This window comes from Brassica rapa, chromosome A09 (assembly GCF_000309985.2).
Source record: "Brassica rapa cultivar Chiifu-401-42 chromosome A09, CAAS_Brap_v3.01, whole genome shotgun sequence".
Lineage (NCBI taxonomy): Eukaryota > Viridiplantae > Streptophyta > Magnoliopsida > Brassicales > Brassicaceae > Brassica > Brassica rapa.
The window spans coordinates 36,216,928-36,231,811 of record NC_024803.2 but is presented as its reverse complement, the minus strand read 5'-3'; the positions used below and the strand labels follow the sequence as shown (position 1 = coordinate 36,231,811).

The window sequence follows — 14,884 nt, the reverse complement described above, 5'->3', positions numbered from 1 at the left end:
AAGATGCAGCAACCTAATACCGAACCGAGTCAAACAAACAAAAAAACAATAGAGCCAACAAAAAATATTAATCAAATTATCATCAACATCCAATAGTTTTGGAATCCAAAGATTGTTTAATTGTATCACAGAACCTCACAAGAACAGTTTTCTCAATCAGTAACCAAAAGAATATGAATTTTTTTGTTGACAAATCAATCAAACAACAGAGAATAACAAGAGATCTCTGGCGTCTTCATACACTTGAGAAGACTTGACACCACAACTAGCAACAGTTCCAGCTCCTAATCCACCAACTAACCCCTTCGAATCTTGACCCGACACACCCGTTACACCACCTCCGATTAAATCAGTGACGCCGCGATGGTGGTGGCCGTCGGAAGGAGGATGGTAATAGAGACGCGCCGTCTGAGGACAGTGAGAATGAAACCTCGCCACTATTCTCACGCCTAGATCCAACATCTCCCCGTACTTTCCCATTCTTTGAAGATCTTTTTATTTTTTTGTTCTCTTTCTCTTGAAGAGAGAGAGAGGGAGAGATATAGAGAGAGATGGAGAGTTTTTGTCCAAGTCGAGTCAAATTTATAGGATGCAGGAAAAGCGGACCAAGTCTTTTCTCGAGGGTTTCATAGTTATTTCCTGTATTTTTCCCTTGTCCCTACGTTTTATTATATTTTAAATGTGCCCCTCATGTCTATTTATTATAATCTTACTTACCATAAGTTGTTAATATTAGTTGTTTGCTTACTACTCATGATAAATTATTAAATACCAGATAAATAGTATATCAGAATGAGAGTACTAAATTGAAATTTATTGGTTGACAAAAAAAAATTGAAATGTTGAAAACCTTTGGGACTGTATATCTATTTATGAAACTATAGGGTCTAAATTATAGGAAACTGAAAATCTTATTCTGAGATGTAAATTTAGCGTTTTTTTGTTTTTAAGGAACCGGTTTAGCGTTTCTTAACGTTTTTCTTTCTATGTTTTCTAATAATTAATAGGAAATTAATGAATCCGCGTACATTGGGTCGTCCCTTTACCAAACAGTCGCCGCGTATTTTTGACTGCGGCAATACCGCAAAAGTCGCTTGAAAATTAAGCGTTTAGTATCATCCGACTATTTTGGACTTGCTTTAAGACTTTTTGGACTTTAAATTCATAGCGTATGAGTTTTTGTTAGTAATATTTTCAAAAAGTAATTAACAAAAGTAAGACACACTCCACTATCTCTATGAATTTATACAAACTGTTACAGCAAATTATACTAGTGTTAACTGAATTTGATATTTGACGCATGTTAATTGGTTTGTATATGACAGTTAGTTAAAAAAAAGTTGAAAAAAATTTAAATTTTATTTAGTTTACGTATATCTAAAATATGACATTTGAATTACTTGCAAAGGAAACTTACCCTTCCTCCTTTGTCTACTTTAAGTAAACAGATCAAATTAATACTTATGATTTATACTAACTTGCCAATTTAAGTGATGATTTGCCATTAATGAAATTTCAAAAACTTCTTGCCAAAAACACTTTTATTAGATTTGTCACCAGAGAAAGTTAGATTTGGTTTATAAGATTAGTCAAATAACTAACCTTGACTCTACTTTTTAGTTACTTCCGGGTATGTAGTATAGCAGAGCCCATTTATAAATTCTACTAGCGTTCTAGGCCATATATATATAGCCATGTGTATATATATATCGTTTCATTTCCCTAGTCAGGACAACTTAGAATGTATATAACCACAAGGTTGCAGAGGGATATAGTATAAGTCATACCTGCTTCCAGCAACGTCTTAGTTTTTCATGCAATCTACAAAAAAAAAAGCAAAGGAGTCTATGATCATTGTAAGGCATATTCCATATTATGTGTGTAGCTTTCAAGTTTCAATCTACTTGCAGGGTACTCAATCCAAACAATCTTATGTTATTATGAAGAATATGGAAGTTAGAGTTTCACACCTTGTAAATATAGGGATCAAGTCTTCCCCCGGTGCCAAACCTCTTTACTTCCTCCATCTGCAACAACCTGCTTCAGCATATCAAAACTCATAAGGTTGCTGATGGTTTGATCAGCACTGTAAGTAAGCCTATAACTCAATCTACTGACTCCAGCACGCATAAGAGGCTTGACAACACATTGCTAATCTAAGAAATGAAACTGTGTTAACAAGTGTGTTTGTGCAGTATGAGATGAAAGCCGCAGAGCATACATTCTGAGAGCTTTGCTTGTATCTGGTGTGTTGCCGAGAATCTGACGGATTTGAACCTCAGAAGCAGAGGCTGAGGAAAGAAACTCCAAGATATCTTTTGCTCTACGGCGTATAGAACTCGACCTGCTACTTTCTTTCTTCTTCACTTCCACTCTTACCCTCTCGTGACTTTTCTGGTTTCTGAGTTTGACTCTGCTTGCAGTGGTGGAAACCTCACTCGAACAAGTCGACAAGCATGACGACTCTTCTTTCGAATCAACGGAGCATGTGGAGAGATCACACACAGAGTTCACAAAGTTGAAAGATCCCCAAGTGACCTGAGAACGGCGTTTTCTTGCTATCTACGTAAAACCATAAAAAAAAAAGGCTAATCAATCTAACTTCCCAGTGTTTCAATTCCATACGATCTAGAGAACAATCCACACGATTACGATTACGATTACGATTACGATTACGATTACGATTACTCTGAATCAGAGACACGTGATGAAGAGTTCGTACCTTGAGATTCATGAGACTGAATCGATCTCCAGCAAACTTGATTTTGAATCCGCGATCGTTACCATCGCTTGATAGAGCCGAGCCGAACGATCCCGATCCTGTAGATTTCAAAATCAAGCTCAGATTCGAGCTTCCTTCGTCACACCACTTGCTCACATAGCTCGTTTTCTCCACAGATCCCAACCTATGATTAACAAAGACGATAATCACGAACAGAGAGGAAGATAACATAGATCTGATCCGATAGTTAGCTCAGAAATTAAAACGAATTGGTTGTGCGATTCGACCTTGTAGGTGAGAAGAACACCGGCGCATAGGAAAGGAGGAGGAGAGAAGACGCAGCCGTTCTCTCCGTCGTAGAAGGAAACTCCGTCATCTTCTAGATTCGCTTCCGAGCTAAGGTTCCTCTGAGTTTCTGTCAATGGCGGGATGATTTGATCCTTTTGAATTCTACTCTCTCCTCCCATCAAAGGCACATATACACTGTCACTGAGTCACAAAAATAGCTGTCGAGCCCTTATTGTTAGGCCCATTTAAGGCCTAGTAAGGGCCCATATACATCCGTCACCGAGTCACGGAGACCGCATAGAGATGATAGTCATGTAGAATACTCCGATTTGCGCAGCTATATCATTAGTAATAACAGAAAAATAATGTAATATTATATAACATAATCAATATGGTCATACGAGATGATTAGAGGGTGTTACATACACGTGACGTGGTGTCGAAAAATGAAGCCATTAGAAGGCTGAGAAGAATCAGCAACGTTGGTAACTTGGTGATGAGGATAATATCCTTGATTGAGACATTTTCACGAAATAAACGTTTAGATATGATTTTTTTGTTAATACTTTGAAACGTACCATTGTGCAACTAATTTATAGTGCGAATCTGGGGATCAAGTCAGTCAATGGATGAAAGGGCTCTTCGTTTGGTTGCCGCAGGTATCGGCGGTAGCGGCAGCGTCAACATTCTGCGTCAACTTTTGTTCGTTTCGTTGACGTAGGAAGCTGCGTTTGACGCCGCGTCCGAACACCGCGTCCTGCGGCTGACGCCGATAAAACCTGCGGTCGCGATATAATATGCGGCAGCGTCAGCGTCTGCGAAACGAACAACAACTGTCATTATTGACGCTGCCGTCGCCGCTGACACTGCCGCTGACGCTGAAACCTGCGGCAACCAAACGAAGAGGACTAAAGTCTACGAATATGAATTTTCTGCCAAAGTAGCTTGCAATACGGTCAAACTAGCTAGTGCGCTGAATTGATAAATGACTAAAGGGCAATTCTCCTAAATATAATATTTTTAAGTTTTGATCACAAAAATAGATCACAAGGAAAAAAATAACCAAAATATTTTATTTAATAGGTAAAAGGACCCTAATATCCTAGATATATATAAAAATAATAATAATAAAAAAATGAATTTTTTTTTATATTTTTAGATTATATCTTTTCAAATTCGAACTTTTTTTATAATTTTTTTTTTAGTTTCGAAATTTTTATTTTATTTATTTTTCAAATTTTCTTTTTGTAATTCGAAAATACTTTTTAAACTATTTTTAAAATTTTTATTTTCAAATTTTTAATAATTTTTTTATAAAATTTTAAATCTCAATCCTAAATTTCCACCCCTTAACTCTAAACCCTAAAGTTTGGATTAGTTAACTTTATGGATATAAACGTATATTTACCTTTTTAATGGAACATTTTGGTTATTTTGATCCTTAGAGTCTATATTTATGACATAATTTTTTTTAGTGCTATCATAGGATATTTTCCATGAATAAATGGTATCAATAGTCCGAAACAAATTTACCAATAAAAAATTCGAAATTTCCACATGACAAACACAGAGCCGTGCTTACAGCATTAGCAAAAAGTAGTTTAGGCCTCACTTAATTTGTCAAAATCTGAGGCTCCAAAATCTGTAAAATTTATATTTGTTTAATAGTATAATAAAAAAACTACTTGTTTCTTGTTTAATCTCAACGAAGCACCAATAACAAATATGCTTATTCAAGTTTAAAAATTATAGTTGTTTTATTTTCTTTTCCAAATTCTGTACACAAAATCTTCTTACGTTTGCATTTTATAATTAGTTTTTGTCATATTTAGTGGTATGAATGTTAATGGTTAGCATGTTATATTTTGATTTTGTTTATGATATATGAAAAACACAGATATTTGTTAAGTCTTTTTTCAAATGAATGTTGATTTTCTGTTTAGAAAATTAATAGTAATTTCACAAATTGATATGAATATGATTGATAGTAAAAAAAAATAAAAAATAGAATCATCTAAACATGATCATTTTTATTTTATATCATTTGACATTATATTATAATTATTATCAACATATATATTTAATAATACATATAAAATTGGCCTTGGGCCCCAAGAAAGGCTCGCACGGCACTGGACAAACATTTGTTAATTCCTATGTAATCAAGCTCAGAGTAAATTGAAATACAGACACATAGTGCAGGATAAAAGTAGACTTGCCAGAAGATCGAATACGAGTCCATGTTAATAATGACAGATTGAAACACATAGATTCAAACTAACGTACGCTTACTGAAATTGGATTAAATCATATTATATATAACTAATTTATTTTAAATACAATTATAATGAGATATATAATTAATAATAATAATATCAATAATAAGATATAGCAAAATTATTAATATATAAAAAATAAACCATATATAGCAAATTCAATGTAAAACCATGTTTTGAACATTAACAATATCATTTATATTGTAAATTCTGATTAAGGCCTTTTCTCAAAAAAAAAAAAAAAAAAAATTCTGATTAGTTTTTGGGATGAAATGGCTTACTTGGTGTCCAAATATAATAACATATACAAGATTTAAACAAACATGCATATTTATATATAGTAATGATGTGTATAAGTTTTTCTTTCTACCTTCCTAACAAAAAGTATTTTTTCTATAGTAAATATTTTAAAAAACTTTTAAGATAGTGTATAAGAAAAATACTATCAAGTTCAAATATAAACAATTTAAATGAAAATTAATTTATATTAGGAAGGCAGAAAGAAAAACTGATACACATCATTACTGTCAATCGACCACAAATTTTAGAAATTTTGCTCTACATATTATCAAAATATAAAATTATTTAAAACAAAAAGAAAATTATATTTTAATTATGAAATAAACATATTATTCGCAACATATGTCACATATAACTACAAACAAGTGAAAATTTCACCATATCAATTTGAATTTTTTTATTAATCACGTAGTATATTAAAAAAAAGACTAAACAATAAATCCAATATTGATACAGAAAGAAAATATTTTCTCTATTTCTAAATAATACTTGTTTTAAAATTTCAAAAATATTGATAAAATATATTAAAACTTAGTTGTAAATACATAATTTTTGTAATCTTATATTTTCTATATTTCTAAACCAATAAGATTTCAAGAAATATAAATAAAGTTTTTGAAGTTTAGAATTTTTCATTATAAGTTAACAAAAGTGCATTACAAATATGAAAAATACATCTTTTAAAATAGCTTTTCTTTTAAAACATACATTTTTTAAACGGAGGGAGTATATGTATACTTGCATAGTCCAAACATGATAAGAACCATAAATAACCTGATAAAACATATAAGAGCTGATGTAAAATTAAATACTTTTGGGACATCCAATAAGATTAAACACCTTAGTATAAAACAACCAAATTAAAAAAAAATTCACCAGTGAAATTAAAAACTAAAACTTTCATTCTGCTCATCTCAACATTGTATTAGAAAGTTTAATCAATTGCAAGGAAAATAAAGATGAGAATCTCTTCTCTTTATAAAACAAGTTCAATGGAAAGAGATGGTCAATAAAAAAAAACTAAATCAACCATAAAAATAGTGATTAATATATAATGTAACATCAAACTTTTCAAAATACAAACACTTGTAAAGATAAACATTATAGGAAAGAGTTTACGCGGGACAACCACTAGTATATACTATAAGACTCAGTTAAGAAAGTATACTACAAGATTCAGTTTAAGACTTGTAATAACTTCACCGACTTGTAATAACTTCACCGAATTATTTCACTAATATTTTGTTAATAGTGGAATGATTGATTACATATATACCCTGAGATATTTACATATAAAAATATTGTATTTGCTCAAAAATTTCTTATGATATGCTTATTTTTATATTTATATTTTTCAGATTCTTGTGGTTTTGAGAACTTTCATATATTTTTTTTTAATCCTTGTCCTATATGTATTTTGATGTTTATGGGGTTGAGGTTTTGTTCATAGCGTCAATCACTTTCAGGAACTTATGCTGAGTTCAATCAACAGATCCAGCCCTTGATCGTTGGATTCATATGTTGCATCGTCAACATTGTCACATATGCATATCCATCATTCATCGTCATTGTAATTTTCGACTGATTTGCCGCCGCATTCTTCACACTCGGATCTACCTCTTCTTCTTCATCGTTGCCAGTTTCTCGAGAAGGATCGCCATAGCGTTTTGGTTTTTCCGACGTAGAATCTCGAGTTTCTCCAACCTTGCTAAGAACGCTTCCATTTTTCTCTCCATTTTCTCTCTCTTTCTCTCTCTCAGATGATTGTTGGTGATAGTGTTTGTTAGGGGGAGTGGAGGGGGGAGTGAGAGGTTTGAATTTATAACAAACCCTCCCCTTGATTATTAATTAACGAGAATTTCAAAATCTATTTTTCACAAATTAACCAGAATTTCAAAATCTATTTTTCACATACCCCTTTCGAACAGCGATGGCTTTTGGCGCCATGGCGCTAAGTGCTGCAAAGCGATGACCTCAACGCTTTGTTACAATATTAGAAAATGGAAGATTATATGAAAATTTGTAAAAAATTTTACATTATAAACCCCAAAAGCTGAAAAGATGTAGGTTTTGACATCAATTTGTTTTCTCTTTGCTTAGCAAGAAAGCTTCTCCTACAAAGATCCAAAAAAAAAGAAGGCAGAAGCGAGCGCTGCTAGTACTACTCAAAACCTACTTCTCATAGATATGAACCGCGATGCTCGAAGTAGCTCAGAACTTGAAACGAATCGCTTGTGCGATGCGACCTTGTATGTGAGATGAACACCGGCCCATATAGGAAAAGAGGAGGAGAGAAGAAGTAACTGTTATCTCCGTCGTTGAAGGAAACTCAGTCATCTTCTAGATTCGCTTCCGAGCTAAGGTTTCCTCTGTTGGGATTGTTAAAGCCCAGGCAAGCCCGCATGGATTTACTTTTGGTTTCCTTCCTAAAAGACCTCGTACTAATTAGAGTTGGACATTTTTTTATATATTAGACATCATTTGTTCAATTCTCCAATGTGAGACTTAGTTTGTTATCTCACATTCTCCCCCTCAAACTAATGATCACTTTCATCTCGTGTTCCATAATTGACTTCTAGAATCTTTTGACTTGATCTCTGCCACACACCTCTCATTTCTAACTCATAGGATACCATTCATCTCTCGAAGCATATATTGGTCTTTTTGCAGATTTCTCGTTAACCACTCTGATACCAATTGTTGGGTTTGTTAAAGCCCATGTCCAACTCTATATTTTTCGATTAATACGATATTGTCCACTTTGGATCTAAGAGGTAAGCCCGCATGAATTTACTTTTGGTTTCCTTCCGAAAATATCTCATACTAATTAGAATTGGATATAAAGCCATTTTTTGTCTAATTCTCTAATATGTAACTTAGTTTGTTATCTCACGTCCTGTGTTTCCGTCAATGGTGGGATGATTTGATCCTTTTGAATTCCACTCTCTCTCTTTATGCCAACGGGCAGCGAATAGAGCAGAGAAATAATTAACGAGCCAATATGTAAGCCCATTAAAGGCCCATGAACCTTCCTTTGACTCACTGCCACTGACTCACAGTGGCCGCACAGAGATGATACGACGCCATAACTATACCTCCGAGCCATGTCCTCTTGCCTTCACTTTCTTCTCCCTCCCGTATCTCAACCGCTTCCGTTTTCCCGCCACAAACCTCCTTACCTTCTTCGCGCCACACCAACCTCCGCAGCACTAGCCGAAGTCTCCAACGCCGTTGATGGCTCCCCTTCGAAACTCATCTCTCAGCAACGCTCTCCGGAGTTTTGGATCGACACCCTCCGCTCGAAAGTCCGATCAAATCTCCTCCGTGAAGCCGTCTTAACTTACATCGACATGATCGTCTCCGGTATAACGCCCGACAACTTCGCCTTCCCCGCTCTGCTAAAAGCCGTCGCCGACCTCCGCGACGCGGATTTGGGGAAGCAGATCCACGCCCACGTGTATAAATTCGGATACGGAGTCGACTCCGTGACCGTCGCGAACACCCTCGTGAATTTCTATAGAAAGTGCGGAGACTTCGGAGATGTCTACAAGGTGTTCGATAGAATTACCGAGAGAAACCAAGTCTCTTGGAACTCGTTGATTTCTTCGCTGTGTAGCTTCGAGAAGTGGGAGATGGCGTTGGAGGCTTTCCGGCGTATGTTGGATGAGGATGTTGAGCCTAGTTCGTTTACTTTGGTGAGTGTGGCTATAGCTTGCTCGAATTTGAGTGAGGGGTTGTTGCTTGGTAAGCAGGTTCACGCGTTTAGTTTGAGGAAGGGTGAGTTGAATTCGTTTATGGTGAACACGTTGGTGGCTATGTATGGTAAGCTGGGGAAGTTAGGGTCTTCTAAAGCTTTGCTTGGGAGTTTTGAAGGTCGTGATTTGGTGACGTGGAACACTGTGTTGAGCTCTTTGTGTCAGAGCGAGGAGTTTCTCGAGGCGTTGGAGTATTTGCGTGAGATGGTGTTGAATGGTGTTGAGCCTGATGGGTTTACTATTTCGAGTGTTCTTCCCGTCTGTTCACACTTGGAGTTGTTGAGGACAGGGAAGGAGATGCACGCCTACGCTTTGAAAAACGGGTCTTTGGATGAGAATTCTTTTGTTGGGAGTGCTTTGGTTGATATGTATTGTAACTGCAAGCGAGTGGTGAGTGCTCGTCGTGTGTTTGATGGAATCTTTGATAGAAAGATTGGTCTTTGGAATGCTATGATCGCTGGGTATGCGCAGAACGAGCGTGACGAGGAAGCTTTGTCTCTGTTTATTGAAATGGAAGGAAGTGCTGGGCTTTTGGCTAACACAACCACAATGGCAAGCGTTGTCCCTGCTTGTGTCCGTTCTAATGCATTCTCTAGAAAAGAAGCGATCCATGGTTTTGTTGTGAAAAGAGGTCTAGGAGAAGACAGGTTTGTGCAGAACGCATTGATGGATATGTATTCTAGGCTGGGGAACATCGATATCGCCGAGATGATATTTAGTAAATTGGAAGATAAAGATTTAGTTACGTGGAACACCATGATTACAGGTTATGTATTCTCAGAATGCCATGAGGATGCGCTTCTTCTGCTACACAAGATGCAAAACTTTGAAAGAAAAGCTGATCTGAAACCCAATTCCATCACTCTGATGACAATCCTCCCCAGTTGTGCTGCACTGTCAGCATTAGCAAAGGGGAAAGAGATCCATGCTTACTCCATCAAGAACAATTTGGCAACTGGTGTGGCTGTAGGAAGCGCTTTAGTCGACATGTACGCAAAATGTGGCTGCCTCCACAACGCGAGAAAAGTGTTTGATCAGATTCCAATCAGAAACGTCATAACTTGGAATGTCATTATAATGGCATACGGGATGCACGGAAACGGGCAAGACGCCATAGATCTGCTCAAGATGATGATAGTACAGAAAGTAAAACCAAACGAGGTTACGTTCATCTCAGTGTTTGCAGCTTGTAGCCACTCAGGGATGGTGGATGAAGGATTGAGAATATTCTACAACATGCAAAACGAATACGGTGTTGAACCTAGCTCAGATCATTACGCATGTGTTGTAGATTTGCTTGGAAGGGCTGGTAGAGTTGGAGAAGCGTATCAGCTCATGAACACGATGCCTCTTGATTTCAACAAAGCTGGAGCTTGGAGTAGTCTCCTAGGTGCTTGCAGGATTCACAATAACCTAGAAATTGGAGAAATAGCTGCTCAGAATCTCGTTCGGCTTGAACCAGACGTAGCTAGTCACTATGTGCTACTTGCCAATATATATTCATCAGCAGGTCTTTGGGAGAAAGCAACAGAGGTAAGGAGAAAAATGAGAGAGAAAGGGGTGAGAAAAGAACCTGGATGTAGCTGGATCGAGCATGGAGATGAAGTACATAAATTCATAGCCGGCGACTCGTCTCACCCGCAAAGCGAGAAGCTCCATGGATATCTGGAGACCTTGTGGGAGAAAATGAGAAAAGAAGGTTATGTACCTGACACGTCTTGTGTGCTTCACAATGTAGAAGAAGATGAAAAGGAGGTTTTGCTATGTGGACACAGTGAGAAGCTAGCGATTGCGTTTGGGATACTCAACACATCACCGGGTACTGTTATAAGGGTGGCTAAAAACCTGAGGGTTTGTAATGACTGTCATCAAGCTACAAAGTTTATCTCAAGGATTGTTGACAGAGAAATCATATTGAGAGATGTTAGGAGGTTTCATCATTTTAAGAATGGAACTTGCTCCTGTGGAGACTATTGGTGACACATTATGTTTAAAAATTATCTTCTTTCTCCACTGTATAATACTGTAAGTGTTGATTCTTGTATAATCCACAGTTGAGCAATAAAAATTTCAATCTTTTAAAAAAGCAACGATCATCAAAATGTGAGCTGTTGTAGTATCTTTTGAACCAGAAAACAAAAATTATGTTTAAAAACATTAATCCTTCATAGTTTCTATCATACCAAGAAATGTTGATGATAAGTCACTAAGGTTTCTTACTTTTTTGGGTCAAAGGACTAATAAGGTTTCTTTTAGGTGAATATTCTCAATGGATGGAAATGTTATCCACTTGGACTAGGACTAGCAGTGACCTTAGCATCTTATAACTTTTTATATAGTTTTTAATCCTTTTTTGTATAGTTTGGACCCGGCGAGATATAAATATTATTCTATTAGAACGAACGTTAAACTTGAATAAAATTAGACCTTAGACTAGATATTCAAAGTATAAATATGGATTAATTGACTGCATGATTAATGAAAGCGACCAATTTCTAATTTATAGTTTGAGCTGTCATTGTTTGGCCTTCGTGATGAGTTGGCTTTTGTGTCTTGATGTATATATCGATGATTTTCTTTTCTGAATCACGCAGTTTTTTCCTTAGAAAAGAGAGTGGTCTCAAGTCTCGACATTGTAAGGATAGCAAAACGTGTATAAAACTGGCTGACGTTAATTGGTCGGCACCGCCGGCGTGCCGACCGCCATCACCAAATGACTCTATTTTATGTTTTAATTATAAAAGTCTAATACTACGAATCATGAAATATTATTCTAGAGATATAATAATAAATAGAACGAAAATATACATGTGACGTTGAATAATCCACTGAGAAACACAACAAAGGTTTCTGATAGAAACATAAAGGAACGATACCCCAACCATGTCCTCTGCTAAGATAACCAAATAAGGATGTTCTAAAGTGATATGGTTTTTTTTTTTTTTTTTTGGTAAAATGTTAAATTATTATACCAATTTTCAGATTTGTGACAGAAGATACAAAGACAACTTGTAGCGGAGAACGAAAAATAAACTAAACAACAAAATGAAACGGAAACTGACGCAGCTCGAAACAGAGCGGAACAAAACCTTACAACCAGCTAAGCAACGAGACGAGCTCAGACCAAAGAAACCGGAAGTGGTCGAGGTCGAGCACCGGGCACCACGAGCTACCGAGAGAAAGACGCCCTCAAACCTTGATGCTACGGCTCCTGCAGCTTCCGAAAACTCCACTTAAACCCTGAAACGGACCAAGAATCCAAGCACGAACACACACTCAAAGCACCCGACAATATACGTCCGACGGCACGAGAGAAAACCACCTAGCGACGATGCCGTCGTTCGGAAAAGCGTCCTGAAGATTGCCGCCTCCAGTCCACTCCACCGTGACCGTTACAATTTATATTGTATTTTCTCTATGTATAATATAAATTGTAACGGTCACGGCGGAGACGATGATATGGTTATTTCTATGTTTATGATGATTTTGAGCCTCGAAGAAAGAATGCACAATTTATATTGTATTTTCTCTATGATAATAATTAAAGTTTGCATGTAATTTATTCTCTGGAAAGAGTTCATTTGTGCCAATTTCATATGCGAAATGGGACCCGATGGTGGCCATGAAATGATGAGTTCTCTAAATAAAAGTTGTTGTATATTATTTTACAATATTTTTCAAGCTTTTTAATGTTTATTTTTCTGAAAGCTGGTTTAAAGCTTTTTAATGTTGACCGGATGTACTATGCTGAAGATAACTGTTTTCAAAACTTTAGAACATCAGATTCTCAAAATACAATATATATATATATATATATATATATATATATATATTAAATTTATGAGATTGAATATCTTAAAATAGTTAGAAATTTCCACATCAAAGTATTTCGTGATTTAAGATATCTACAGTTAAACACTAATATTTATATTATTATTTTTTTAAACACACACATTGATATTTATACATGAGCAATCCTCTCAAATAATTTTTTTAAAAGTTTTTGTTACAAAAATAATCTCTATAAAACCACTTCTGATTTTAAATTGGCATATTTAATTTGGTAGAAAATCAAAATAATTAGATTTATTTTTAAAAAAAATTGAATTCATCTCTAAAACTCCACTTCTTAACTTTAAACTCTATGTGTTAGATTAGTTAATCATATAGTTATAAATTTATATTTGCCTTTCAATAAAACTTTTTTTTGTTATTTTCTTCTTTGAGCACTACAAGAAAACATATTTTTTACGAGGGCAATATACGTTGTAACTTCGTCGTAAACGGGGTGTTACGACGAATGAACCTCGAAACACGTTTCGTCGTAAAACGTCCGTCGTAACCGACGTTTCGTCGTAAATGACTTGTTAAGTTTACGACGAAATATATTCCTCGTAAAGCGCAGGGCAGAGATTCGTCGTAAACGACACGTAAAATTTCGTGGTAAACTCCACGTAATGGATTCGATGTAAAGCACACGTAAACATTTTCGTTGTAACACCCTCGTAAATATTTCGATGTAAACTCCACGTAACATTTCGATGTAAAGACCACGTAAAAACTTCGATGTAAAAGACTCATAAATATTTTCGACGGTAATCAGTTGTAAATGTTTACGTCGAGCCTACATCGACGTTTCGTTTATAATATATTTTGAATATTGTTTTTAACCTCAAATATATATATATATATAAATTTGAATTTATTTAAAATTCAGAATTTTAAATAATTTTAATTTTAAAACGAAATATGAAAATAAAAAACATATATAAAAAAGCATTTAAAAGTCATAATATTTAAATTCATAATACAAACCGAAATATTAAAAAAACTACATATCATCGAAGTAGTCGGTGGGGTTGCTCGGCTGTTGACGGGTTGGATCGGACTCTTGGGGATCTCGTACTGGCAACCCAAGAGCGGCTCGTCTCTGACTCAACATTCTCTGCATAATCGGGTTTCCCACGGCCATCACGTCTAGCAAATCCTCAAGAGAGTCTAAACGAACCTGCTGGCTATCCATTCGAGCTTTCATCTGAGAAGTCTCTTCATCCCGTCTCGAAGTGTATGACGAAGTTGCCCTTGCAACTTGGTTAACAGAGCCTATACCGACTATTCGTCCCTTCTTTCTAGGAGCCAGCTATAAAATTAAAACATATATTAATATAGTTATTAAAAATAATGTAAACAAAAATTTTTAGTTGTACTACCTCTTCGAAGATTCTGTCGGCTTCTTCGGTGGACAATGTGACGGGTAATCCATCGGGAGACTCCTGAGTTAATTGCATCTCCCGTTCTTCAATCCGAGTAGCCACTGCTTGAGCGAGTTTCTCAGATGCAGGATCCACAAAAACTCCGTCGGATGTGGCGTGAGTCATCTTGAATAGGTCAGACAGAGATGGTAAGACTCCCGTCTTCTCCAACTACAAAAAAAAAATATTAAAAATTATATTAATTGAATATTTTAAAATAAATATTTAAAAAAAAACTTACAACTTCTAGACGGATGCCTGCATGTGGTTTTTGGCCGGTTCTGTGAAGCA

General features: G+C 35.7%; 3 protein-coding genes across 4 annotated transcripts; 1 reads left to right on the top strand and 2 right to left on the bottom strand.

Moving 5' to 3' along the window:
* Positions 1 to 49: 49 nt before the first annotated feature.
* Positions 50 to 719, bottom strand: LOC103841651. Its single transcript, XM_009118199.2, has one exon. The coding sequence runs from the start codon at positions 478 to 480 to the stop codon at positions 199 to 201; it is 282 nt and encodes a 93-aa protein (XP_009116447.1). The 5' UTR covers positions 481 to 719; the 3' UTR covers positions 50 to 198.
* On the bottom strand, positions 66 to 4,240 carry LOC103841649. 2 transcript variants are annotated; one of them, XM_009118198.3, is made up of 6 exons: positions 3,437 to 4,238; positions 3,010 to 3,347; positions 2,723 to 2,906; positions 2,222 to 2,562; positions 1,971 to 2,037; positions 66 to 1,821 (listed from the first exon to the last, which is right to left on the bottom strand). In XM_009118198.3, the coding sequence occupies exons 2-6, from the start codon at positions 3,096 to 3,098 to the stop codon at positions 1,813 to 1,815; spliced, it is 690 nt and encodes a 229-aa protein (XP_009116446.2). In that variant the 5' UTR covers positions 3,099 to 3,347; positions 3,437 to 4,238; the 3' UTR covers positions 66 to 1,812. The 2 variants fall into 2 exon arrangements, with proteins under 2 accessions (XP_009116446.2, XP_033136043.1); XM_033280152.1 differs by having other exon boundaries at positions 66 to 2,037; positions 3,010 to 4,240.
* A 3,758-nt stretch (positions 4,241 to 7,998) lies between these two features.
* Positions 7,999 to 11,427, top strand: LOC103841648 (pentatricopeptide repeat-containing protein At3g57430, chloroplastic). The gene is given in 2 exon segments (XM_009118197.3): positions 7,999 to 8,710; positions 8,713 to 11,427. Coding segments are annotated over 2 exon segments (2,661 nt in total). The 5' UTR covers positions 7,999 to 8,658; the 3' UTR covers positions 11,322 to 11,427.
* Positions 11,428 to 14,884: the final 3,457 nt, after the last annotated feature.